This window comes from Manis javanica, chromosome 10 (genome assembly GCF_040802235.1).
Source record: "Manis javanica isolate MJ-LG chromosome 10, MJ_LKY, whole genome shotgun sequence".
NCBI lineage: Eukaryota > Metazoa > Chordata > Mammalia > Pholidota > Manidae > Manis > Manis javanica.
The window spans coordinates 111,088,378-111,113,384 of NC_133165.1; the positions used below are offsets into that span (position 1 = coordinate 111,088,378).

Below are 25,007 nucleotides of genomic sequence, written 5' to 3' on the forward strand. Positions count from 1 at the left end.
AACCAGATTCTTTTTCCCACAGTCCTCAGCCACTATATCACATTACGCAGGAGCTGTCTCCTACCACCCCCCATCCAGTCCCTTCTGTAAAAGAATACCCCCAAATTTTAGTTATTCAGTGTTTAGAGTCTTGGCATGGCTAACCCACATCAAACTAATTTTTTTTAATTAAAAAAATTTTTTTTCTCTTGTACTTATTCTTCCCAGATATCTTGGCTTATTTGATTCTTCAGTTGTCTTAAAATGTCCAATCATTCCTTTTTTTCCTACTTACTCAGGCTCCCTCCCTCTCAAAACCCTTTCATGGCCCAGATACCTGGTGTTTTCTCTCCTTCTGAGAACCTGAAATCAAAAAACAACTTCTCTCAAAAAACTGATTTTAGCAATTTATAAACTAGGGTAAATATAAATAAATTTCTTACACCTTCCAGAGAACTTGTCTTTTACATTTTAATTTGTATCTCTTAACTATGGCTTAAAAGGCTTAGTTCTTATTCCAAGACATTCAAACTTTGGTGAGCAAATAGGTAGGTGATCGGTAAGGGTTCATCCTCCAGTTTTGGAGGACACACAGAGAGGCAACCTTTACAAAATTAGCCATAGATACATATGTGAGGTACCTAATTTTCTAAATTGGATGACTGATAATGATAGCAGAAAATAAAATGGCAGTAATGTCACCAAAGCCTGGTACTTCCAGTAAGATAGCTTAACATAACTTTTTAACACTGAAAATTTGTCTTTTTAAAATGCACCTTTTAAAAGAAATCTCTCCTTAATTTAAATATGTGTATATGTATATACAAAATGGCCCATTTTGAGTGAAATCAACTGCAATTTCAAGAACTTAATCGGGAATAAAATAATTTAAATATGTGTGTATATACAAAATGGCCCATTTAAGTGAAATTAACTGCAATTTCAAGACTTAATTGAGAATAAAATAGTACATAAACCTACAATGCATATGTTTCTGAGAACCTGAATTGGTTTTATAAAGAAAATACCACAATTTGTGTAAATAAATAATTTGATGGTATGAAACATTCAATTGGTATTTTTCAATTTTAATTGAGTTCCTTCTAGTAGTGCAGTAAAACTTTGTTAGGATATTTTTAAGAGCTTAATTAGGGGAGGCTGTGTAGTATAATAAAAAACAGAACTAAATAACAGGAGGATAGATGAGTTTTAATCATGTTTAGCCATTAATTAGCTGTGCAATGTTACTTAAAGAACTTAATCTGAGTGTTCACCCCTCATCTCTGTAAGAGAGATAATACATATCTTCATTCCTCAGAAGATGTTGTAAGGATCAAGTGAGATACATGGAAATGCTCTATTATTAAAATCCAGTAATGCTCAAACTAGATACCATATAGAAAAGAATGAACTTTACCTCATTATATACACAAAAGCTAATTCCAGGTCAATCATAGGCCTAGCTAAAACTATAAAATGTCTAAAGAAAATAGAAGAATTCCCTCATGGTCTTGCAGTCATCAAATTTCTTAGACAAGGCACAAAAGAAATTAGCCATAAAAATAGAAAACAAAATGGACTTCATCAAAAGATAACATTAAGAAAGTGAAAAGATAAGCAGAAACTTGGAGAAAATATTTGTAATACATATATCTAACTAAGGACTCATATTCAGGATCTATGAAGAACTCCTACAAATTATATTTAAAATGAGGAAAAACAAATTTTAAATTACAATTTGGGCAGAAACTTCAATAGTTGAAAGTCCCTATGGCCAAAAAATGCAGAAAAAGGCATTCAACAACTGTACAGGGAAATGCACTAATCAAGAAAACACTACACATCCAATCAGAATGGCTAACTTAAAAATAACAAGTACTGACAAGGATGTGGAACAACAGACTCAAACACTGACTGCAGGAGTATGAATGGTAAAAATTACTTTAGAAAACTTCAGTTAAATATATACCTGTCATATAATCCAGAAGTTCCACCCCTAAGTATATGCCCAGGAGAATTTAATGCATATGGCCTCAAAAGGACTTAGACAAAAAAGTTCATAACAGCTTTACTCATAATAGCTAAGAACTATACACAGCCCAAATATCCATCAACAGAAGATGGGTTGGCAAACTGCGGTCTGTTCATGTAATGGAATATGTATGACTCAGCAATAAATAGCAATGACACCACTGATACATGTAACAACGTGAATGAGTCTCAAAACATTATGTTGAGAGAAAGGAGCCAGAAACAAAGAATACATACAATATGCTTCCATTTACATGAATTTCAAGAACAAATGCAACTAATTTATATGGTAAAAGAAATCAAAACAGTAGCTGCCTCTAGAGAGGAGGGAGGATTGACCAGAAAGGAGGTGAAAGAACTTTCTAGGATGATGGAAATGTTCTTAATCTTGATATGGGTGATGGTCACATTTACCAATATGCACCAAACTGCATACTTAAGATCTATGCATTTTATATATATAAACTGTATCTCAACAAAGCACTGTCAACATTAAAAATCTACTTTAAAAAATAATTTATAGTAAAGAAATGGAAATAATTATCAAAGGAGTCAACTATAACATTTATATTTTTTATACTCCTAAAAGAAAGTTAATTGGTATAAATTTGCTAAAAGTGTAAAAATATAAAGGTATTAATTATGCATTCATCAAATGTCTTTTGGGTGATTCTATTCCCAAGCAATGTACTAAGTGCAAGGGACACTGTTCTTGCTCTTAAGAAATTCACAATATTGCAAGGGACACAGACACGTATATAAATGTGCTCTGACAGAGAGAATGGTACATTCTTCCTGAGAATGTCAAGAAGATTTAGAACTATCAGTTGGAGACCCTGAATCATCTGCAGGAACATGGCACCCTTTCTGATGAGTTTGAACCTAACCTGTAATGGGCCCTAAACTGAAAAGAAACTGGCGCAGCCATCCCAACTCTTATCTAGCTATTTGCCTAAGGCCATCATATTAGTTAGACTTGAGTAAGGATTTTTTTTTTAGCCATGAGAGCAACAAGTAAAAAGTATAAGGTATACAATTGTACTATCTTTGTCCTAAATAACTCTGAAACAGATCCAAAAAAGGATAAACTTCTCATTTCCTATCCCTGATTGGTGAACAGAGGAGCTCAGTTCTCAAGCCCCTATCTGCTCCATCCTGCTATCTGTAAGTAGTTAAATGCTTGGTCAAACCTGGACACATGACACATGTCAATAGGATGGAGGAGAGGCGTGAACAACAGCATGATCAGGATGGGGAAAGCATCAGTCATTCATCATTCCATCATTCAACAACATATTGTAGAAGTTAAGGATTGTAGAAGTTAAGGACATGGATTCTGGAGCCAAATGCCTGGATTGTAATCTGGGCTCTGCCACTAACTACTTGTGTGAACTGATTACTCAACCTCTTTGTACCTCAGTTTCCTCGTTGGAGAAATGGGGCTGATCCCACAACCTATCTCAAAGGTTATTGTGAAGACTAAATGAGTTAATATATGCAAACTGTTCAGCATTTAATGTGTTTGCTAATATGGGGGGTCCAAAAAGTTGGTAATACTGTACAGAACAGTTATTTTTAAACAGTATGTCAGCTAAATTTTCAAATGATATGTTTTTCTATAGATTCTAGACACTGTTTAAAGTGAAGTACCTCTAAATTTAAAGAAAGTGTCTAATTGTTAACCTAAAAAAAAACCTCACAATAAACACAATCCTGTGTCCCAAGTCTGGAAATACAGGGAAAATAATATATTCATTATGAATTAGTAAATAATAATAGTAAGTAATAAATAAATGTACTGAAGTTTATTAACAATTAGACTCATTGTTTTAAATTTACTTCACCTGAAAGGCTGTCATGAAAAACACACTGAGGTTGAAGAAAATGTATTAAAAAATTATTTGAAAATGTTAACTAGCATACTATTTGAAAATAAGTTACTCCTGTGTTTCCCCATTTTTTTCTGACTTGTTTTCTCAACTTTTTCCCCCTATAGTATTGGTATTATTAATTACTGAGCAGGTATTCTGTGATAGGCACTGTTGCAATGATAGAGACAGAATATGGACAAAACAGACAGTAAGTGTCCCTGCCCTCATAAAACTTACATTCTAACTGAAAGAGATAGACAAAACAAATAATAAAATATAGGCTATGTCAGATAAGAAAGGCTGTGAAGAAAATAAAACAGAGAAGGTGGCTAGGGCACAGCAGTGCAGACAGTGCGGCAGGCGGCTTTTCCGTAACTAGGGTACATCTAGAAGGCCTCATTAGGACAGCTTTCTGGGCAGGGATCTGAAGGAGGTGAGAAAGCAGGTATCTGGGGACAAGCACACCAGGCAAAAGGAATGGCAAGTGTTAAGACCGATCAAGAAAGCAAAAATACACATTTTTTAGAAAAAGAATATCTTCTACATTTACCCTTTTTTCTTTGTCTCTTCCTGATAACCTGTATCCAGGCAGGATCTGGCTAGACATCACTCAGACCACTGCAGCTCCTCTGTCATGAACTGCTCAGTACAGACAGCTCTCTGCTTGCTTTCTTCTCTGATTCAACAGAATCGTTCTTATCAAGTAGTTTTTCAATGATCACATTTCTTTCCTCAAGTCTCTTGCTTTATGACTTCCATTTAATGAAAATTTACTCATTGTCTAGTATATGCCAAGGCCTCATGATAAAAAGTTCGTTAACAAATGGTATAAACTCTCAGAATCTAGTTAAGGAGATATGTAGATATATATAATAGATAAAATATGCTGTAAAAAATGCAACACTGATATTATAAGTAAAGTGTTGCAGCAATTAATTCTGCCCAGTGAGGAAAAGAAGAGAGAGGGGGGGTACAGAGGAAAAGGCCTCGGCACTAGGATTTGAAAATAGCAAGGAATGAATATCACAGGGAAGAAGAAACATCTTAAGTACAAGCACAGAGATATGTAAGCAAACAATATATTAGGAATGCACGGTGATGCAACGTGCTAGATTGAAAACTAAGAAAATGAGAGTGAAAAGGTAGGTCAGTAACATGCTAAGGGGCCTGACTATATTCTGAGACCCAGTAGTTTCCAAGCTATTTTGACTGCACACCCCATCAGTAACAGATTTTTGTGCATGCATCCACCCCAATATATATATTTATTAATATATAAATTAAATTACTTTGCTAAGAACTATTATTCTAATATGTTACATTCATTAGGGAATAAGTGCAAAAAGATAAATGTATAAATGATAAAGATGAAATTAATATTTTCCCCCAGTGGAATCAATTTTCATTAATTAGTATTATTAAATAAGTTACTATTGTGTGTCAATGCTATCAATGAGGAACTAATAAGCCTTCCATAATAAATAAATTAATATACTATGCTTTTGTTGACAATTCAGTTCTAACTTGCATTTTTCTTGCTTTCTTGGTGCTAACAAAGGCACCAAGAGTATTTACAAAGTCCAACATAGTATACTTGTGTTTACTTCTTTGATCCTAATCTCAACTGTTAGGAAATCTGAAAGACCTTTATAATAGTGGTTTCAAACATGTCCATCTACACCATGCCTTTTACATATAAAAGGTATAAATGAATAAGTTTGTCTGCTTATAACTGTGTGCCTATTTTATCTCTCAAAATATCTCATAAACACTTAAACCAGGGGCTGATCCTCTTTTCCTACTTAAAAAAAATTACCATCGTGCTTAATACAGTGATAAAATAGCTGCTCTGTAAGGTACAAGTAGGATTATATTTTACTATTATCCAAAAAAAATGTCTTTTTTAACCTCTCAGGAATGAAAACTTTTAATTAGTATTTTAATATTTTTGATAATAAATTTAATCCACACAAAAGTTGATACCTTTACAATTTCTGGATTAAGAAGCACAGCATTATCAAAACCCAAGAATATTTTCTTCAATTTCAACCTTAAGCCTCAAACCTGACCTAAGATAAACACTTAAAAAGTAGAAAGGATAGCCATCATGACCAAGTGAGATTTATGCTAGGAATGCAAGGTTGGTTCACATATGGAAATTTATCAACGTAATACACTATATTTGTAGAATAAAGGGGGAGAAAACATAATTACCTCAATAGATGTAAAAGACAAATTGATGAAAAATCAACACCTTTTCCTGAAACACTTAATGAACTAGGAATAGACTTTGTCAACCTGATAAACAGCATCTAAGAAAAATCCACACCTAACATCATACTTGATGGTAACACACTGAAAGCTTTCCTTTTAAGACCAGGAACAGACAAGAATATCTGCTCTCCCCACTTCTATTCAACATTGTACAGAAGTTTTAGCCAGAGCAATTAAGCAAGAAGAAGAAACGAGGTCTCTAGATTAGAAAGGACTAAGTAAACTATCCCTACTTGCAGATGATATGATCTTGTATGCAGGAAATCCTAAGGAATCTACCACAAAAGTGGGGGGGAACTATTACAGATAATGAACATGTTAAGCAAAGTAGCAAGATACAAGATCAGTATACAAAAATTAGCTGATTAGTTATATTTCTATACCATAGCAATGAACAATCTGAAAATGAAATTAAGAAAAAAATTCCACTTGTAATAGCATCAAAGAGAATAAAATACTTAATAAATTTAACAAAAGTGAAAGACTTGTACACTGAAAACTATAAAACATTTATGAAAAAAATGAAAGATCTACACAAAAGGGAAGTCATTCTGTGTTCATGGATTGGAGAAATTGATACTGTCAAAATGGCAATATTCTCAAAATTGATCTACAGATTCAATGCAATCTCTATAAAAATTCTAGCTGCCTTTTTGGCAGAAATTGACAAACTGATCCTAAACTTGCTATAGAAATGTAAGGGACCTAGATTAGCCAAAACAATATTGAAAAAAGAACAAAGGACTTTATCATACATCTTTATTTCAAAACTTACTACAAAGCTACAATAATCAAAATAACATGGCACTGATATAAGAATAGACATAGATCAATGGAACAGAATTGGAAGTACAAAAATAAACCCACAAATCTATGGTCAGTCGATTTTTATAAGGATGCCAATATAATTCAAGGGTAAAAGAATAGTAGATAAGTAGATATCCATATGCAAAAGATTGAGGTTGGGCATCTACCTCACACCATATACAAAAATGAACTCAATTTAGATCCAATATCTCAATATAAGAGTTAAAACTATAAAACTCTTGGAAGAAAACACATGTATAAATCTTTGTGACCTTAGATTATGCAATGATTTCTTACAAATGAACTTAAAGCACAAGCAACCAAAGGAAAAACAGATTAATTGGACTTCACCAAAATTTAATCAAGAAAAACGACAACCTATAGAATGGGAGATGATATTTGCAAATCATGTGATAAAAGTCTTGTATCCAGAATATATAAAGAACTTTTAAAACTCAATGATACAAAAAAATAACCCAGTTAAAAATGGACAAAGGATTTGAACAGGCATTTCTCCAAAGAAGAGATAAAAATGGCCAAAAAGGACATGAAAAAATGCTCAACATCATCAGTCCTCAGGGAAATGTAAATCAAAACCACAATGAGATATAACTCCACATCCACTAGGATGAATATAATCAAAAGATGGACAATAACAAGTGTTGACAAGAATGTGGAGAAATAAGGGCCCCTCTTACACTGCTAGTGGGAATGTAAAAATGCTGCAGCTGCTAAGGAAAACAGGTTAGTGGTTCCTCAGAAAGCTGAACGTGAATTGCCATATGATTCAGCAATTCCTCTCCCAAGTATACACCCAGAAGAGTTGAAAGCAGGGACTCAACTGATATCTGTATTCTAATATTCACTGTAGCATTATTCACAATAACTCAAAGGTGGAGACAACCCAAGAATCCATCGATAGATGAATGAATACACAAAGTAGAGTACATACTTACAATGGAATATTATTCAGCTTTAAAAGGAATAAAGTACTGATACATCCTATAACATGGATGAACTGGGAGGAAAGTATGGTATATGAAATAAGCCAGACAGAAAAGGGCAAATTCTGTATGATTCTACTCATGAGGTACCCAGAATAGGCACATTCATAGAGACAGAAAGTAGACTAGAGGTTTAGAAGAGAGTTATTGCTTAATGGTTAGTGTTTCTCTCTGGGATGATGAAAAGTTTGTAAATAGATAGTGGTGATGGCTGTGCAACACTGTGAATGTAATTAATGCCATGGAAAGTGGTACATTTTATGTTATATATATTTATCACAACTTAAAAAATTAGTAATATATCCCAAACCACAGGATTACATAATTTAAGTAGGTGAATTGTATGGTATGTGAATTATATCACAAAAAGCTGTTTTTAAAAAGTGAAGTGGGAAAAAATGAGCTCTCAGGCTATAAAACTACATGGAGGAATCTCAAGTGCATATCGTTAAGTTAAAAAAAGCAGTCTGGAAAAAATCATACATACTGTATGATTCCAATTATATGACCTTCTAATAACATGACGTAAAGGCAAAACTAGAGAAACAATAAAAAGTTCAGCGGCTGCCAAGGGTTTGGGGCAGAAGGAGAAGGATGAATAGGTGGAACACGGCATTTTCAAGGCAGTGAAACTATTCTCTATGACACTGGAACGGGAGACACAGACATTTTCAAAACCCAGGACTGTGGAACACAATGAGTGAACTCTAATGTAAACTCAGGACTCAAAGTTGGTACAATGTGCCACACTAAGGCAAGATGGCAATAGGAGAAACCATGCGTGGGTGGGAAAGGGAATGCGGGAACTCTATTTTCTGCATAATTTTCCAGTAAACCCAAAACTGCTCTAAAAAACCTTCTTTTTAAAAACGTATACTTAACACAGAGGACTGCACTGAATTTTATTTTCTTCTCATGATTCATAGGACTATTCACTTGAAACACAAATTATAATTTTATATTAGATGGGGAGGAAGTGCTAATTCTTTTACCACTGGAGGATATCTGGTCCTACTGAATCATCTCAGCTCAGTATTCTATGTACCCTTTCCCCAATTACCTCCTCCTCCACCCCCTCAAAATTATTTTATGATCTGAATTTTTATATTTCTATAACTACTTCCATCTAGTCTTTGAAGATTCCATGGTCTTTGGAAACACTTCCTTACATTTATAACTAAATTCCAGTCTAATTATAATTATGAATTACAGTGACATTATTATACCAAATTTCCATGCCTCCTGTTTTATTCACTTTGCTCATTTTCTATGAGGCATCACTTTATCAGGAACCTAAGTGTGTTAGTTTTACTCATCCTTTTGAAAAAAGAAATTGTTCTGTAAAGCACTCAAGAGTCAACAGAAAGGAGTAACTGGAAACTGTCCCAGAAAAGAGGCAGCTAATACATTTAAGAGCAACTTTTCCCCAGCTCCGGGTTTAAAGTGATCTCCTAATCACTACTGGCACACTGTATAAACTTTAACTGTTACCTTGGTCTTTTCCAGCTTCATCTATGTGTTGAAAATCTTTTAGTGTTTGAAGATTACAGAACCCCTCTCTGCAATGCTGAATAACTTTCTTTGATCCATTCTTGATCAGATAATCCATTAGCATAAGAGATTTATACACATGGCGCCAGTTCTTCCCATGGTCATTGAGTCTCTGCCACAGTATACTCATAATCTCTGAGAGATACATCGTGTTGAAGGTCAGGTCACTGATATCTAACATCAGAGAACTAGAAGGGCCCCAAGGGTCATTAGAAGTTGCTTCTCTGACTTTTATTTCAGCATCTGAGTAATTTTTCACAAAGTTTTTCACTTGCCTCCTGAATGCCATAGGTAACACAAGTTTGGAGTACAATGGGGATGAGAGCAAAGGAATAGTTTATGTGACTGGTTTATAAAGCCCTTGAGAGGTAATCTGCCCCCAGTTCTGCTGCTTGCAGATACAAATGATTTATCTCCATATGACAAGGCATCGACTTCCTGCAAAGGAAAGCACAAAAAAACTATGTAAGTTAAATATTTAATGTCAATACAAGACCGAGTCAGTCTGAAAATCTAGGTTTAGTTTCTAAAGCAGCCCATCACTTACATAAGCCAGAATTGAGGGTACTATAAAAAAGTTCCTAGAATCAGTATGGGAAAATCTCTCATAAGGGACTGGCCTATGTTATTTAAAAAAATATAGGTGGTCATCTTCTAGTCCTAAAAGTTGCTGCTGAAAATAACATTCAACCTCTTTGGCTAGAAAGAAAATTACAATAAAGCGTTACTGGACGATGGACAAGTTAGTGTACGATAATGGAACTTGCTCTGACATCTCATGCTTAAGATTTGTTGTCATGTATAAAAATATTATGTCCTGAAAGCAATTAAGATGGTGAAAATTAAGTCTTAGAATCACCAAGTGACCCTTACAGCTATATTCGTTTTAGAATTACAAGTCATCAGAATCAGATCTAATTATGTTCTGCCTTCTTATTAATTTTGTTCATCTAAAAGGGGGTAAGGGGGTCATCAACCATTAAGACAAGCAGTTGCACCTCAGTGGACTCTTTAACTCATAGTAGCCTAAACCAATATTCTAATTCTGATAAGACGAGTAAACTTATGCACAAGGTTAAATTACTTGGCGTTAGAAAAGGAAGCATGAATTTAGGACTAAACAATGTCAATAGGATGATTCATACCAGGTAACAATTTTCCTAAAACCTGGAGTGATCAGTATGTATCTGTTAGATTTTAAAACAAGTACACACAGAGAGGCCCATTTAGGCTGATACAAAACACATGAAAACCTAAAAGGGATCATGCAGCCCCCAAACTTTAAATGATATTTGTGAATGATCAGTTCACAGTATATACAAAACCTTTCCCTTTCTTCTTTTTCATTACTTTGCATTAAGGTGGGTCACTTAGTCTGCAATTTCCTTGGTGACTGGCTGCTGACAGCCACCAGGAGAGTGCACTAAATTGATTTCAAGCCCTGACAAGCAGCCAGACCCAAGGAAGACTTGATGATCTATAATCAGACTTCACTAGAGAAACTGCACATGTACAAAAGGAAAATGCTAAAATCCTTAACAAATGTGTTTTTTTGTTTTTATTTTTAGTTTTGTTTCTCTTCCTTGACCTTCTCAATCCTACCTCAGGCTTGATTAATTTCTATGTATTTACAGAAGACATAAATTTTCAGAAGCATCCTAAATGAGGTATCACTTCTTTTTTAAAAAATAAAAAAAGAAGATAATTAACTTTTTTTTTTTTGGTGAAAGTACAACACAACCGCAAATAAGCAAGATAGAAAATGTATCAGTTTAATTAAGATTCCTCAGAAATAGACTATCATCAATCCTAGGAAGAAGAAGAGAAGTTTCGTGTTTTTACAATTTTCTGCTTTCTCTCTTGTTCACATTTCAAATACAGGCATTTTTATCTGACTCATTCCTGCAGTGAACACCAGATTTACAATGTGTTTCAATAAGCTATTAAAATGTTCAATCATGAGGGTTTTCTTTTTTTATTGTCCTTTTTCCCCTCTACAAAACTCACTCAATGCAGAATGCATTGTGAAACTGGCTTAGAGCAACAAATATTGATTTGTTTCCACATAAGCTTATTAAAAAAAAAAGGCCCTGTTAGAATCATATGCTGGAATTGAACAGTAGTTTTTAAAACATCTTTTTTTCTTTTTTGGATAGCTAGCTATGTTTTGGAAGAACAAAATCCTAATTTATAGGATTATTCTATAGTCTGCACTTTTAATTTTAAAATACGTTTTCTTAAATGAATTTTTAGCCCCAGAAAAGTATCTAAATAATAGCCTTCAATCCTAGAGTCGTTTATAATGGATGTGCTTGACATACCAAAATTAAATACATTTCTAACCGTTAGAAAAACCACAAAGAAAATCTGGATAAATGTATTAATATAATTTACTAACGTAAAGTACTTTGTGACATGAACAAAGAATATGTAAGGCACCATTCTACCATTGATATCTTTTCACAGTAACAAGGAATTTGATTAATTGGTATTAAATTATATGTTAGTTGATTATGTGTTTTAGACACCTAACTACATGCAAATGTTTAGTTTACTCATACTATCAAAAATTTGAGATTGTAATTACAGTGATGTGACATCTGAGGCACAAGTAGGGCCCATTAAAATTCACACCTGAATTTTGATTGTTTGGCTACCCAAATTCATACAATGCTTAGAAGCAGAGGGAACTAAGATAGTCCATGTCACAAATCTGGGTCACCCCCTCTGAGAGGCCTTCACCCACCACAGTAACTACTTAGGTCTTCCATCATACCCTTCTCAGCAGTTGGTTTATTTCCTTTATGACACTTACATGATCTGTACTTATGTATTTGTCATTTGCTCTTTGGCTTTCTCCACCACCAGACTGCTTCTTAAGAGCAGGACCATGACCATCTTTTCTACCAGTATAATCCTGTTGCCTAACGGGTACCTAGACTGTAGTAGGAACTCAAGAAACAGGTGCTGAGTGAATGGCCAAATGACTGGATGATTCTGCTTTGGGATGAACCTCATTGATTCTACAGCTTTAGATTAAAAACATGATATTTCAAAAACATAATCCAGCTCTTGTAATTATTAAGTAAAATTCTACAGTTTTAAACAAATATTTTCAAATCAACCAACAAACATTTCTTGAGTACCTGCCATTTATACAGCTTCATGGAGTATATAACAAAAAACATGATCCCTGCATTCAAAAAAGCACTGTTTAGTTAAAAAGCTTTCCCCCTTAAATAATTCCCAAATAAACAAAAGATGAAATATAAGAAAATCTCTTAGTTTTCTTTTTAGATTTCCCACTTCCACAACACTGCTTCCTCTGCCAACTTTACCCAAATTGTAACAGGAAATCACTTAAGTTATAAAGTGACACCGTAGAATTCACACTCAAATTCTTTGGACTTCTGAAAGGTAGAGTGGTGTCTATGCCACGTAGTACATGATACCCACAGTAAGATGTTGGGACCACTCTGGGCCATCAAACACATTACCACGACTGAGTGCCAGGAGGAATGTGGAAAGAGGCACTTAGGGCACTGCTGTAAGGACAGAGCAGATTTGTCTTTGCACAGATTCAACCTATAGATGTTGACTGTGGAAGGAAGGAAGTTCTGGTCAAGATTGTTAGGGGGAAATGATCATAGAAAACACCATGGCATTTGGAGGTATGACTTATTTGATGGGAAGAACACTGGAGAAAATTTTTTTGAGCCTCTCCATGTGTTCACTAACCCAGAGTTTACCATGTGGCAGTCTCCATTCTAGGAAATTCTAGGTACACAAGACCAATCCCCACCCTCCAGAGTAAATGGCTACTCTTTATTGAATGTTCACAATACACTCATACCCAGGCATTTACATACCTCACCTAATTACTTTAATTAGGATTATAATGACATGGATTTGAGGTCCTGCTCTGCCATTTCTTAGTTCAGGCTTAACAACTTCTCTGGGCCTCAGTTCCCTCCTCTGCAGCATAAGAAATAATCGCCATACTGGGAAGACTGTTGAAAGGAAGAAATGAGATGCTTGGGGAAAATTTTTGAACATGAACGATGGAAGCTGAAAGGGAATCGACTTCCTGTAGGCAGGTTCTTTACTTGGCATCCGTTTCTTCATTCACCCAGAACCACTTGAGGATGAAGTGCGTACAAGGCAGGCTCTGTGCCAGGACCGTGCAACACAAATGAATCGGACCAGCCAGTGCCCTCCGAGAGCCTGCAATTCACCTGGAGTGGGCAGCTGGGCCGGGGAGAAGCTTCTGGAATGGGGCAGGGCCGTGATGGCGCCACACAGCAGGGACCTTCCCTCAAGCAGACTGTGCAGGCCACGTCCCCCTCCCGTCCTCACCCAGACGGCAGAGGCACCGGTCTGGGGCAGGAGGCGGGGGAGCAGGACCTCCGGGCCTCCCTCCCTCCTCGCCCCACCCGCAAAGGAGAGTCTACTACCTGAGGGTCCAGCCGCCAGCGTAGTCTTTTCCCGCTCAAATTCCTACCCGCGGCTCCCAAACAGCCCCACCTCCTCCGGTCAGGCTCAAGCCCCTGCGCCCTTCCCCACTTCCGCTTCCTCACTTCCGGCCTCTCTCGGGTGTGGTGTCCGCAGCTCCTAGAACCTCAAACTGGAGGCATGCGCGGGTTAAAATAACCCAGCTTGTGAAATGAAAGCAAATGTCTTCATCTCACAATCGGTTGTGCTGTGGTGCTACCCTAATCCTCTTTCCAAAAAGTAAGTTTTGCAATTTGTGTTACTAGTGTAATTTTAACTGACTGGAAACGCCACCCGCGGCTGATTTCCACCAAAAAGGACAAAGAATGTACCAGTAGTGGCTAGAGATGAAACGACCAGTGTGTGTGATGAGCAGCCATGGGGTGCCTCCAATAAGGGCCTCGGGTACCGCTGTCCAGTAGTTGTTGAAATAATTAGCCTATCTTCAGTGACCACCCACTATGTGCCAGGCACCCCGCCACACAGTAAAGACCCGGAGATAAAACATCAGTCGAATGCTGGATGAGATTTTAGGCTAGTGGAGGTGACAGGCACCGTCACAGGAGATTGTGACAAGATATGTATCTGGTAATAAGATAGGAGAGAGCATCTAATTCTGCCAAGGAGTATTTAAGGGCAGGTTTCACAGAAGAGTTTACATCTGAACGAATCTTAAAGGATGACAGGGAGTTCACTGGATAGACAAAGTAGAGGAGGCCCTTTAAGACAAAGGACACATCACTGTAAAGGCTTGAAAGCTGAGAGAGCCTATTATCTTGATAAAACTGCAAGTACTATAGTTAGTATGGCAGTCGCAAAGGCTTTTAGCCAAACAGCAGAGGAGAGAAAGAGACAGAGGAAAGTCAGATCGCAAGGGACCTTGTCCATACAACTAGGTGATTTTATGCATTAGGAATTGAAAATACGATTAAATCCCTGCTTTAAAGTAGGTTGGTGGCTGCATGAATATGTCAGTATTACACTAGGATGGAAGGGAAAGACTTAGGAGAAAAAAATGCTTAGCAGACAGAAATAACATGTTGTCGGTTCCTACTCCTTCAATCATTATTATAACAGCCCACATTATTGATACTAATATGTAGGTAGGTAAGTACAGTATAAAATGATAGGAGATATGAAAGAATTTGATGTATTTGAAATATTGTTTAGCCAGCTATAATGTAGAGCAGTGGGGGTAGTAGCCAGAGGGAAATTGAAAAGGTGGCTTGGAAACAAATTGTTCAGGGCCTTGAATGCCATGCTAAGGTGTTACTCTATAAAGTAGTGGGGGACAAGTAAGCATTTTATATATTGAATTATAGTTGATGAAGTTTTTTTTCTATGCATATCATATAAATTTCAAAGGAATTCTGAGAAGTAGGCAATAATTACCCCATTTTACATATGAGGAAGCCGAGTTTGGGGAACATGCTTTCATTCTGCATTATTGAGCACCTGCTATGTGCCAGGCACTACACTGAGCCATGGGAATACAAGGAAGTTATAATCTAATAATAGAATAAAGGAGATAGGAATAAATAAGCAATTATAGTAAGTTGCCATGATAAAGGCAAATACAGAAAGTTATGGGAGTAAAAGGCGGATTTGTCTAAATCTACATAGTTAGGGGAGCTTCCTAGAGGACATGAACTTGAGCTGAGTTTGAAGGAACCAATAAGTTATATGAATTGCCCAGAAATATTCAACTAGCAAGTGATTTAGCTAGAACCTGAACCCAAATCTGCTGTGTCCAATTCTATATTGTTTTTCCTACCCTAAGGACCAATCTCTGGCCCTTGACGTTGAGCTCTATTGACCTTCAGTCACAAGTTTACCTGCTGTATTTAGAAGTCAGAGATCCCAGTTATTTCTTTTTAAACCCATTCATTTTTTTCCTTTTAGAATGAATCTCTGGGTGCTTTTGAAAGGGAGTTGATTAGGCTCTGCAAAGTGTAAAGTGTTACCTACCCAATGGTAACCCTGTCAGTGACCTTATGCAAGAGGTCCTTCTTACCTGCTTTCCTCCATTTGGGGGCACCATAATTTAGTTGCAATATCGTAGCATTCACCAAATACAGACATCATTTTACAGTAATAACTTGGTGTGGTTTTTATTTCCCTGAACTCAGAGTTTTATAGAAACAAAGTTTTCTTCACTTGGTTTCCAGGACATCCTTGGTCCTTTTCATCTCCTTAGCTGGCTTACTCTCAGTTTTCTGACCTCTTGACTTTGGAGGGGTCTGATCTCTATTTTCATGCCCTAGGTGTTTTTATCCAGTCTTAGAGCTTTAAACACCCTTCTCTTTGTCAACAACTGTTAAGGTTTTATCACCAGCCCTACCTTCTCCCAAGCTGCAGACTCACATAGCTACCTACTTCGATATCCCCCTGGTATTTCTCATAGATATATATCAAATCTAATATGTCCCAAACCGAACTCCTGATCTTCCAAACTTGTTCCCCCTGCCTCAGGAATAACCCATCCTTGCTTCTAGTTTCTCAGGCCGTGGACCTTCAAGTCATCGGCTACTCTCTTTGTCCTCGCATATGTCCCACATCACATCCATCAGCTCATTCTGATACAGAGTAGCAAGCAAGTCTCAGTGATACGTAGTCAGTAAGTAATAAGTGGTTTGCCAGTGCCACGTTTTAATACACAATAAAGGAATATCTGTGTTTTAAGACTCTCCGATCACCCTGTATATTCAGAATCCCATCGTTTCACCACCTCCACTTGCCACTACTTGTCCTAAGTTGCCATCATCTCTTGCCAGGACTATTGTACTGGCCTCCTAAGTAGTCTCCCTGCTTCTTCTCTTACTCCCTCACAATCTAATCTCAGCACAGTAATCTGAGTGACCCTTTAAAAACTTAAAACCCAAGTCAGGTCATATAACTGACCATTCAAAAGCTTCCGTTGGCTCCTATCTTCGAGTAAAATCTAAAGACCTTGCCACAGGCAGCAAGCCCAGCGTGCCATGGCCTCTGCCCCCTGCCTGACATCCATGCCAACTTCTCTCCACCTCACTCACTGCATCACGCTTGTGCCCACCTTACGGGTTTATTTGCTAGTCCCTCCACCTGCGAAGGCTGTTTCCCCAGAGAGCCATCAGGCTGGCTTCCGCACTTTATTCTGGACTTTGTTCAAATGTCCTTTGGTCCCCCAGTAAAATTGCAGCCCCCCCCAACCTCAGCCACTCCTTCGGACTCCTGCCCCATTTTGTGTTCCTCAGAGGTGGTATAACCGTCTGACATACGTATTGTTTCTCCTTCTACCAGAAGGTAAGGTTCAGGACTATGTCCACTGAAGAATTCCCAGCACCTAGAACAGGCCTAACACAAAGTAAGTGTCCAAACATTATTGAATGAATGAATGAAAAGCAAATGTCTGAATCCATTCAATTAGATGTGAAGAAAACATTTTACTGTAAAGTCAAATTAAATGTAATTATATACAACAAATTTTGATATTAACAATAACCCTCAAAAGGAATTGCTGAAAATTTTAAGCAAGTCTGGTTTTAAAAGAAAATGTCTTACGTGGACTTATTGTGGACTTAATATTGTGGGTAAGTTCATATTTCCCATATTATTTAATCCTCCTGATTTTGCTGATATTTTCTGAGTGCCTCATGACAGTGAGGACTGAAATGCTGGCATTCTCTCACATTAGGGTCTTCATTCTTAGCAATGCCTTTGCACTCATTCAATTACAGAACTGCTATGAAATGAACCACCGAAGAGGCCTTGCTCTCCTCCCAATCTATAACATGACTGCTACCCATCACTTACTCTGCACTAATTTCTCTTTGAGATTCTCCCGTTCTGCACCCCACCCCATCCTTGTGAGGGGAAGGCTGTATCCTGCTCCCCAAGGGGTAGTACCCGGTGGAAAAGTAGCTTCATCACCTGGGTGCAGGCTGAGAACACCACGATGCTTCCTATATACACTATTCAACTTTTCTTCTTCCTTCCCCTCCCCAGCCGTGGAAGTTTAGGGACTCACTATTCCGCCACTGACTTGGGATAAGGCCAGAGGACTTCAGTGACTGAGAACTGGTAGTGGAGCTATTGGGAGTAATGATAGGACCCAAGAAGGGCCTTCAGCTGTGAAGGTGAAGATCACTGAAGCCAACGTCAAGACAGTATTGTCTTAAAACTATTTTAAAGCAGTTTACTATTGAATGTTTCCTGAAGATTCTATTTTTATAACGTGCAAATAATGGGGACCCTGTTCAGGCATTTCAGAAAATTAAAGTTATATTTAAGATAATTTGAAAAACTTGCATTAATAAAAAGAAATTCCTTTATTAAGAAGTTAGGAATGCCAAATTACTTCCTTTAACTCATTCAAAAAATTATTCACTATTATGACCAAAGTACTCTGATGATGCCACACCAGATTCCTCTTTTCTCTTTCAATAAAAATATTGAGCCATTATAACCAGGGAGAAATTTCAAAAATAAATAAATAAATAAATCTTGAGCAAGATTTAGGTTCAAAAGAGCAAAGAGAGAAGAATATCATTTCACAATGTAGAATAAGTTTAGGTCTTAGAATCCAAAATTGAGTCTTATACGATTCCCTCCTTCAAAGCCTTCTAGGACATCTGTCAGCCATTTCCCTTCTTATCTTGGGTCCAGTCCCCAAACTCTGAGTGGGGCCACTCAGCAGTAGCAGTGTCTCTAATTTGGTGCAACAGATGCCACGTTGGCAATCCATTTTCTAGCAAGAGCACAGTGAGAGGAAGAGGCCTTCACAAGTTGTGCTCAGCATGGGAGGAAGGAACCTAAAGAGGAGGTAAGTTACAAATTGGAAGGTAAGAAGTTGAAGTTGAAGGTGACAAAAACTTTAGGTCAGTGAAAAATCTTAAAATCCCAGAAATCCTTCAGTCCAACCTACTCAAGAGAAGGGGACATCCCAAAAATCTAAGTAGCCAATCCCAGCTCACGCCTGACTGTGGCAAAACCAGGGTCAGAACATGTCCTGGCTCAGAGCTTTTCTTCTTTTTTTTGTCAAGGGTAATATTATGGGCCAAGAGTAATATTATGGGCTGAGTGCACTAAGAAAGAATTTTCTCTTGGATTTTAACATTATGAGTGATCCAAGGTATATTAAATAAGTTCCCCTAAGAAGTCCCAATGTTTCTTTGGATGCTTGTATGTACTGATGAGAGTTTTCCTTAAGGCCAGCAACAGCTTGCTGATGGGCCATCTCTAGGATTAGAAATTTTCTTATGTGAGGGGAGGAAATTGTTTAGGGGGGAAATTGTTAAAATTGAAACCAAGCATAAAGAAGCAAAAGTGTTGCAGTGAACCTCCTGCATTTTAGTTCAACTCTGGCAGCAAGAAAACAAAACCACATAATCTAAGGCTCACACCCAACTCTCTGTAGCCCCGTATCTGCTAGTTCCTGTGTGGTTTGCCTACAGACTGAAGGGCTGGCTGGGGGTAGTTTGGAGGAGGGAGTAAGAGGTAGGGGAGGAGAAGGCACTATTAATGGTTCTGTGAGCTTGTACCCTGGTTTAGTGTGGTGCCGGGAAGACAGCACAAGGTGGATCTGTATTCCGAAATGCAGCAATTTTGATGTTTGAGTTTGTCTTCCTTCTTGCAAGAGAGGATTCTAATAACTCGGTGTCAAAGCCAAAATACAGACTCAGCCTCTTCTCTTCTAAAAGGTATGTCATTATACATCATGGGTCCACATACTCTAGAGATCTTGAACGGTTTCATAATTTGCAAAATGCTCTCTTTGAGTCAAATCTAATTAAAATGCATCCTGTGGGCTCCCTAAATATTGCTTTTAATATTTTGGTCCATTAGTTAAGGTCTCTAAATCTTTTGCTGTAATAATGTTTGTGGACAGGATTTGACTTTTAGCAAATGAACTAGGAGACTTGTTACTCTCTCAGTCCACTAGACAAAAACTCCACTAATTGGCTTTGAGCCATTCCGGGGGAAGAGGTTAGACCCTGTGATTCTGGGAACTCCACTTCAGCAGGGGCAGCCTTTCATCCGGACTGGGGCGTCAGGGACGAGGGGCTGAGTGGCAGTGAATGAACACAGGTACTACGGAGTCAGGATTTTTCTCTTTGCTTGCATTTCTACTGTTAGTGTTTATGTTACCTTCACAAAGAACATCAGTTTGGTCCTTTTACAAAAAGAGAACTATGTTGAAAGGTTTTGAAGTAGTCTTGTCTTTGCCTCTTTATTACTAGTTAGCACTATATCCCTAAGAATGTCTCCAGTTCAGACATGGAGTCTGAAGACAACCCCTTACGCTCTTTGCCCAACCTGTTCCTGAACATGAGGATTGAATACATCGAAGAATTTCATTAACTTTAAAATAGTATTTGCAAACCTGGAAATATAAATAAAGTATATATAAATTAAGTTACACATTGCTGAAAATATACATCCCCAGATAAATTAAGAAGAGAGAAAATGTTTAGGATCTAACAATCCAATGGAAAAGATTGTGTACGCTCATGTCGTCATCTGAGGGTGGGAAAACCTCAGGTTGAAGAATCTTTTATTTTATACAACTGCATTTATCATAAACTGATTAGGTCTTTAGTGAGTCCCCCTTTTTTTCTTTCCTGTTTTTGGTTTCAGAAAGAACATTTAGTATAAGCATATTTTGCTTTAACAGCCCAGTATTATTTATAAAACTTCACATTTATAAAATAATTTTAAAATCTCTTTACAAAAGGATCCACTATTAAATAACACTGTAAATAAAGAACCATCTAAGTACATTTAAATTTCAAATTTTAAAGATTCTAATTTTTACTCTTTTTGAGAACTTTAGTTTTTTTTTGATAGAAAGAAGGCCTATATCACTGAACAAAACTACTTTTTAAGATTGAACTTGGAGTGTCTCCCATGTAGTAAACTGTAATATTATTCTGCCTAAGTTCTAATATCTTTTTAAAATGACTTTACCAAAGCAGAGGGAAAGGAGGTGACAGATTGTTCAATATGAAGAAATATCTCTATTGCTAATACAATATCCTTTTGAATATCTTCCACACCTTAGGCCCTGATTATAAAAATCTCCTTTTTCTTAAAAATTTCAGTTATTCTACGTCTATCTCATAGGGATATTGTAAGAATAAATAAGGTTACATAGATATGAAGTGCCTTAGGAAAAAGGCACTGTGAAAATGCAAGATGATACTGTCATTAATTATTTCTTTGAATCTTGATCATTTTTCTTCCCACTCTTATAGAAAATATTTATCACTTACTGCCTGAAGCCATCTCTTTTAGAACATTTGCCTTCTGGAAGAGCTGAAAATGATCCTAGCACCCACACATTTATTGATTCCTAGAGAATATCACCTATGGATGTTGGTGACTTGTAGGGCCCATGCCTAAACTTGAACAGAACTAGCCTCTTTTTCTGGATTAAGAAAAGTCTACAATTATTTTTAAATGTGTCATTAAGTATAATTCCATCAGGGTTTCTTAAATAAGTAACAGTTGCTGCTGGATTCGTCCTAAGGACAGATCCTTCATTTCCACGCTATCAGAAAGCGAACTCAAAACTTGGTCAAGCATCTTCGCGACCCAAATTATTTGAGTCAAAAGATAAGGTTGTTTGGCCCACTTTTCATTCATCTCAAGTATCTACTCAACATATCTTGATCCATAAAGGAACTAAACAGCCTTGAGTGTCCTTTATTTATTTATTCTTGTCACTTTACAATTCTCAGAAAAGCATACCAACAAATAAACATTTACAAACATTTACTGAGGATTTACTATGGGTCAGGCCTTGTGTTAGGCACTCAGTTCTCTGCAGCAATGTCAATATTAGGTTTCAACAAGCTTAAGCCAACAGAAATTCAGTAAATAATTTGAAAAACAGGTTCCTTTTTAAATATGCATTCACAGGCAAATGTTTCAGAGAGTTATAAGGCACTAGTATTGAGTACATGAAAATAAGTCTTATGTGCTCTCCAAAGAAGATGTAAGACCTATGTCTTATGAAGAAAGTGAAGAAAACGTCCAAACCTAAAGAAAATTTGGAACATCGGTGTAGCGAGTACCTCTATACTCATCTCCTAGTTTCAAATATTGCTAAGTTTTTGCTGTATTTGTTCCATCTATATGCATTTCTTTCTGAACTATTGTAAGTTAACAGACAAAATGATACTTTGCCCCTAAATAATTCAGTTACACATCTAAGAATAAGGACATTCTCCTATATGACTACAAAATCCTCATTATACCAAAGAGGATGAACAATAATTCCTTAATATCATTTAATATCTAGACCACATCTCACCTTCACCATTTGTCCTACAAATGTCATATAAACCTTTGGGTGAAGACAGCTAGGATCTAATTTTTAAAAAGCAAAACACACCTTTGCATTTCCGTTTTATGTCTTTTTACTTGACATTGGATTTCTTTTTAAAAAGGTGAAGTCAGCTATCTTGGAAAACATGGGACATTCTGGATTTGTTTTGCTCCATGGTGCCACTTAATTTATTCTTCTACTCCCATGTTTCCTGTAAACTCCAAGTCAGGGCTAAATCATTGATGAGATTTGGGCTGAACATTTTTTACAAGGTGCTCCATTTTGCAATCTCTCAGGAGGCACCTAATGCCTGGTTGGTCCTATGTTTGTGAGTCTCAGTTTGGTCCAGGTTCAAGGTAGTAGTCTCACTCTGGGGAATCTCTCCATCATAAAGGTAATTTTTTCCCCTTTGCAATTAACAAGTAATTGAGGGGTGACACTTTGTTCCTGTGTCATTCCTGTTTCCCAGCAAACTTCACCCAGTGGCTTTAGGTGATAATCCTTGCCTAGATTGACCCTTCTGTTGGGACTCACATGTGTTTTTGGCACACTCTGAAGAAGGATTAGACCTACAAATTCATCATTATCAGCAGCAACAGATATGTAATGAGTGTATATAAATTCAAGCAATAATCATAGTAACAATAGCAACAACAATAATGAGTGCTTGCTGTGGATCCAAATGGTCTGGGTTTGAAGCCAAACCTCCAGGCACTAACTGGGCCAACTGACACAGTTACTTATTCTTTCTGCACCTTGGTTTCTTAAGCTGTAAAAGAGAATAATAATGGTACCTATCTCATCTTGTTTTGGAGATTAAATAATTTATACGTGTCAAATTCCTAATATAGTGTCTTCTGTTATTGTTGCCGAGCACTGCCCTAACACTTTATGGGTGCTAATACCATCTAAATTGCTCCTCATAATGGCACAGAGAAATAAGGGCTAATACTGTCCCTTTTCTGCAAGTGAGGAAACTGAGGTACAAAGAGATTAAGTAACATGCACAAGGTCATATATAACTAGTATGTGGGTCCAAACCTGGGCACTCTGATTCCAGAGCATTCTCTCTGAAGACTGGCACATGTAATTAATGAGAAGCGACACAAATGAATGGAAATTGGTAACAGGACTGCCCCTTCCACCCATCCCCGGCCCCACCATAGCTACCCAGGTTTTACATTATTTTAAGTTACTGCAAATCTGGGAACACTGCTACCAAAATATATTTTTGTTTTCATTCATCTGAGTACTAGCAGGTGAGTATACTCATTGCATGTGTATAGCTCAGGGCTGTGTAGAGGAACTTTAAACGTAAACGATAATACTAGGATCTGAATGCTGTGGAACCATGAAGGAGTACGAAGGGGGAAAGTGGGAAGGAAGATCGAGAGGAGTCAGGAGACCTCAGAGCCTTGGGGAAGAAGGTGATTATTTTGATATAGTCAAGGGAGAAAAAATTCCATCTCATTTTTCACATTCCTGTACTGTATAAGATTTTATACTAAAACACAAGAGAATAGCCATTGGCAGATATATGAGAGACCACACTGGATTTTTTTATGGAAAGATGGATGAGACTTGTTAGTAGGTGATTTCCCTGTTGGTTATCTCAGATATTCTGTCAGCCAGTCTGTGGCCTCTGATACATATAACTGTACAGGTGGCCCTTGAACGACACGGGTTTGAACAGCACGGGTCCACTGCTATGTGGATTTCTTTCAATAAATATATTGAAAATTTTTTTAGAGATTTGAGACAATTTGAAAAAACATTTTTTCTAGTTTACTTTATTGTAAGAATACAGTATAAAATACAACATATGTGTTAATCAACTTTATGTTATTGGTAAGGCTTCCAATCAACAGTAGGCTATGACTAGTTAAGTTTGGGGTGAGTTAAAAAGTTGTACTCGAATTTCCAGCCAGCTTCAGTTATACTTGGTTCTCCTAATCCCCACATTGTTCAAGGCTCAACTATGTACAGAGAAGGGCTTACAAACAAGGTGCCAGCCCCTACCCCTTCATTTGCCTCACAAAAGGTTTCCAGATGTGCTGTCTTATCCACTTGGTCAGTTGCCTTTTCAAAAAGCTCTCAAGTGTAATTTTCTAAAGAGAACTAAAATAAATGAGAAAAAAAATCCAACATTAATAATGTTTTTATGCATTTTTAAGGCAGTCATTGCTAAACTGTTTCTGCCTTTTTAAGGTTTTTAATGAAAAGCAGCCTAATTGATTAATTGGTCATGAATAATACTTTTTCATTTGTTTTCTCCACACCTCTCAGCCTTCTAGAACCATGAGTTTGATGTGGCAGCCCACAAACGGTTTATGATTTGTGTCTTTTGTCTAGTCCTTTATGGGAAAATACTGGAAACAAAGTGCAGAGAAGTCAGTAGGAACTCAGTAAATAATAAGTAGATAGTTCTCTTGTTAAATACAATTTCAAAGAAACATCTTTCTAAATAGCTAGGAAGTATCACTAGGAAAGTACACAAGTAGGGGAAAAAACCTGGTTGATGTATAATTTGAGATTTCTATTCATCTTTTTATAGGTTGTAGACTTTTAACCCTTTATGGAGCAAATTGGGAGGTCAGATTAGCTCCCCTCCCCCAGGTAAATTTATATTCCCAAAATCATAAGGCTAGCAGAAAATCTCAGCCATATATTAAACCTAAGAAAACTGTCATT

General features: G+C 37.0%; 2 protein-coding genes across 5 annotated transcripts in view; one reads left to right on the forward strand and one right to left on the reverse strand.

Moving 5' to 3' along the window:
• ENTHD1 (ENTH domain containing 1) overlaps positions 1 to 14,072 on the reverse strand; it is a 100,685-nt gene extending 86,613 nt beyond the window's left edge. The window contains exons 1-2 of one of the 2 annotated variants that reach the window (XM_017660732.3): positions 13,972 to 14,072; positions 9,458 to 9,955 (exon numbers count right to left, since the gene is read on the reverse strand). In XM_017660732.3, coding sequence (XP_017516221.3) covers positions 9,458 to 9,806 — 349 coding nt within the window. In that variant the 5' untranslated portion in view covers positions 9,807 to 9,955; positions 13,972 to 14,072. Of the gene's footprint in view, positions 1 to 9,457; positions 9,956 to 13,386; positions 13,511 to 13,971 lie in introns of those variants that run through there. The other variant, XM_073214243.1, reaches the window with a different exon arrangement.
• Positions 14,073 to 18,665: 4,593 nt separating this feature from the next.
• The window catches only part of GRAP2 (GRB2 related adaptor protein 2), a 58,696-nt gene continuing 52,354 nt past the window's right edge, over positions 18,666 to 25,007 (forward strand). The window contains exons 1-2 of one of the 3 annotated variants that reach the window (XM_073213902.1): positions 18,666 to 18,809; positions 19,538 to 19,686. The gene's annotated coding sequence lies outside the window, so the exon portion shown is untranslated. Of the gene's footprint in view, positions 18,810 to 19,468; positions 19,687 to 25,007 lie in introns of those variants that run through there. The other 2 variants (XM_017660758.3, XM_017660759.3) reach the window with 2 other exon arrangements.